The sequence below is a fragment of the Caenorhabditis briggsae genome (genome assembly GCF_000004555.2).
Source record: "Caenorhabditis briggsae complete genome, chrIV, whole genome shotgun sequence".
Lineage (NCBI taxonomy): Eukaryota > Metazoa > Nematoda > Chromadorea > Rhabditida > Rhabditidae > Caenorhabditis > Caenorhabditis briggsae.
Window position 1 is genome coordinate 15,214,624 of NC_013487.2, and position 3,024 is coordinate 15,217,647.

The 3,024-nt window shown below is 39.0% G+C and overlaps 2 protein-coding genes across 2 annotated transcripts in view; one reads left to right on the top strand and one right to left on the bottom strand.

Annotated features, from left to right (window-relative positions):
* Positions 1-920, top strand: part of CBG26505 — a gene marked incomplete at both ends in the record, with an annotated part of 2,944 nt that extends 2,024 nt beyond the window's left edge. The window contains 2 exons of the mRNA XM_045236258.1: positions 280-351; positions 759-920. Coding sequence (XP_045100376.1) covers positions 280-351; positions 759-920 — 234 coding nt within the window. The remainder of the gene's footprint in view (positions 1-279; positions 352-758) is intronic.
* An 845-nt stretch (positions 921-1,765) lies between these two features.
* Positions 1,766-3,024, bottom strand: part of CBG26506 — a gene marked incomplete at both ends in the record, with an annotated part of 2,268 nt that continues 1,009 nt past the window's right edge. Inside the window, one exon of the mRNA XM_045236259.1 lies at positions 1,766-2,726. Within this exon, the coding sequence (XP_045100377.1) occupies positions 1,766-2,726 (961 nt within the window). The remainder of the gene's footprint in view (positions 2,727-3,024) is intronic.

The following is a 3,024-nucleotide window of genomic DNA, read 5'->3' on the forward strand; positions in this document are numbered from 1 at the left end:
GGATCCTATGCGTGTTTGGGCTCATTTTTCTGCATTTTTAGGCTTAATTCAGATTTTCCAGATTCTGAGCTTCACAATGAACCCAAACACGACTAGGATCTGCATATTTCAGACGCACGCGACGCACGACCGCGACGCGTCCGAAAAAATTAAAGTAGGCGGAGCCTAGTCGTGTTTGAGCTCATTTTGAGGCAAACGGCTTGATAATTTTGAATTCAAAAGTTTCAAACCTTGAAAATAAACTTAAAACCTAAAAAATTGCAAAAAACAATTTTTCAGACAAATGAACAAGCAATGTTTGATATGGTGCCAGTGATGGAGCGGCGAAGAAGAATTTCAATGAGATTGGAGGTGAGAGAAAAATCGACAAATGACAGAAATATCCTGAGAAATCGCTAAAAATGAGCCCGAACGCAGAATTTAGGCTCCGCCCATTTTAATGGCGCAGCTCCCTTCAAAATGGGCGGAGCCTAATCGTGTTTGGGTTTATTTTGAAGCTCAGCAACTTTCTAATTTGGATTTAGCTACTTAAATGCTTCAAGATGAGCCCAAACACGACGTGGCTCCGCCCATTTTGAAAATTCCTGAAAACACGCGACGCACGACCGCGACGCGCCTGAAAAATCAAAGTGGGCGGAGTCTAGTCGTGTTTGGGCTCATTTTGAAGCGCACGACAAGTCAGAAAACGGCGAATTTGATTTTCAAAATTTTTGATCAAGTTTTTGAGTCCCATGTCCCTTTAAAGTCCAATTTTCCAGAAATTCAACAAAATCCAAGCTGAAAAGGAGAATGTTCCTGAAACTTCTGAAAAGCAGAATTCTGGAAATCGCAATCTGAAAACCGAAAAAATCGAAAATCCAGGAGAAAAGCGAGTCAGAAAACCGAAGGAATGCATGTGTGGATGTCAGGATTCGCATTGAGATTCGAAACTACAGTAATCCTATGAACTACAGAAGTCCTATAGGCTACAGTAGTTCAATATTGACTACAATAATCCCTTCTACAGTAATCCCTTTACATTAACTTTTGCAATGCGCCTTATATGGCTACAGTAACCCTTTAAGCTACAGTAGCCTAATCCAGGCTACAGTAATCCTAATAACCCAATATTGATTACAGTAATCCTTTCTACAGTTACCATATCTCAACTATAGCAATTCCTTACAGTATCATCTAGCCATTACAGTAACCCATTCAAGATCTACAGTAATCCACTAAAAAGATCTCATTTACCTGTTCTGCCATATGTAAGTATCTCACTCCTACTACAGTAACCTATAAAAACCATAGTAATCCTAATAACCCAATATTGACTACAGTAATCTTCCCTTTAATTACTTTATTTTTCTTTTTTTCCAATTGGAATTTTAATAAAATTTAAAAGAAAATATTTTTTGAATTTTTCGGAAAATCTGAAATTTGGCTGAAATTTTTCAGACTAAATTTGAATCAAATTTGGATGTCTATCACAGAATTTTATTGATTTTTGAAAAAACGATTAAGTTTTAAAAAATGAGAAAATGGGGGAAAAATAATGCAAAAACGCTCCAATGCGAATTTTTCGAATGTTTGAAAAATTAGCGTTTGGTGGATACAGTAGGAAAAGGGGAATACAGTATGAAAAGGAGGAGTGTGTGATACAGATAAAGAGTTAAATATTTTCAGACAAAAAACACAGAGGTTCTGAAAAATAAAGAAAATCTTATTTTTATGAATTTTTGAAAATTTTTGAAAAAAAAGTCCGATTTTCAGATTCTCAAGATTTTCAACATTTCGAAGAACTTAGAGAATTATCCCCAGCATTTTTCGAATGTGCCAGATACATCTTCATCTGCTCCATCAGCGTCGCTTGAAGCGCCTTTAAATCCAAATTAGGCTCCGCCCCTTTTTTCTCCTCCAACGTCTTCTGAAGTGTTGGAAAATTTGATGACATCGGGACCGTCTTGAGCTGCTCCTTCAATGCTGCTCGCGTCGATTCAAAAGACGAACTAAGCTCCGCCGCCCACTTCTTCCGCAATTCATTTTTCTCCTCCAACGTCGTCTGAAGCTTCTGAAGCTCCGCCTCCAGAATCATCTTTTCCTCAACTTCCAGCTGAAACCTCTTTCCCTGATTGCTCAGCATATCTTTGAGCTCGGCGATTTCCAGATTCTTCTGATTCTCCAAAAGTTTCAGCGATTCTTGAACTTTGTGGTCTGAACCGAAATCCTCAGTTTGCAGGCGATGATGAAGCTTCAGAATTTCTTGAACTTTCTTGAATTCTGAATGTTTGAGCTTCTGGATCTTCTCATCTGAATCCTTCCTCAGATTCCGAATCTTCAAATCCATCATTTTAATTTTGCCATTGGCGAATTCTAATTTTTCAGAGAATCTGAAAATTTCAGATTCCAGTTCGCCGCCCAGCTCGTCCGCCTCAATCTTCAAGTGATGATTTTCCGTTTTTACTTTGAACATCTTCGTCTTGACGTCTTCTAGCTCCTCCTGAAGATCCAGAATTTTCGCGTCAGATTCTTCCAAAAGATCCTCGAGCTCTTCGATTCTAGCTGATTCTGAAGGCTCCTGGTCTCCCAGCATTCCAATTTTCAGCTTTTCAAACTCCTCAGCTAGTGATTTTATCGATTTTTGCTCATTTTCAGTTTTCTCCAACTCTTGAATCCGCTCCTGAAGCTTCTCGATCTCTCGATTCTTTGCGAACAACTCGATTTGACATTTTTGAAGCGTGAATTGGCTGAAAATCATTAGATTTCTCCTTTGGAAAACGTTGAATTTGTAGTTGGCTTGAGAAGAGCTTTAAAATGAGCTCAAACACGACTAGGCTCCGCTCATTTCGAAATTTTGGGCGCGTCGCGGTCGTGCGTCGCGTGCAGATTGGAGATTTTTAAAGAGACGGAACCTAGTCGTGTTTAGGCTCATTTGTTTGCATTTTTCAAGCCAAAATCAAATTTGACAGTTTCTGAGCTTTAAAATGAGCCCAAACACGACTAGGCTCCGCCCACAATTACGGATCCCAAAATCCTTAAAATGGG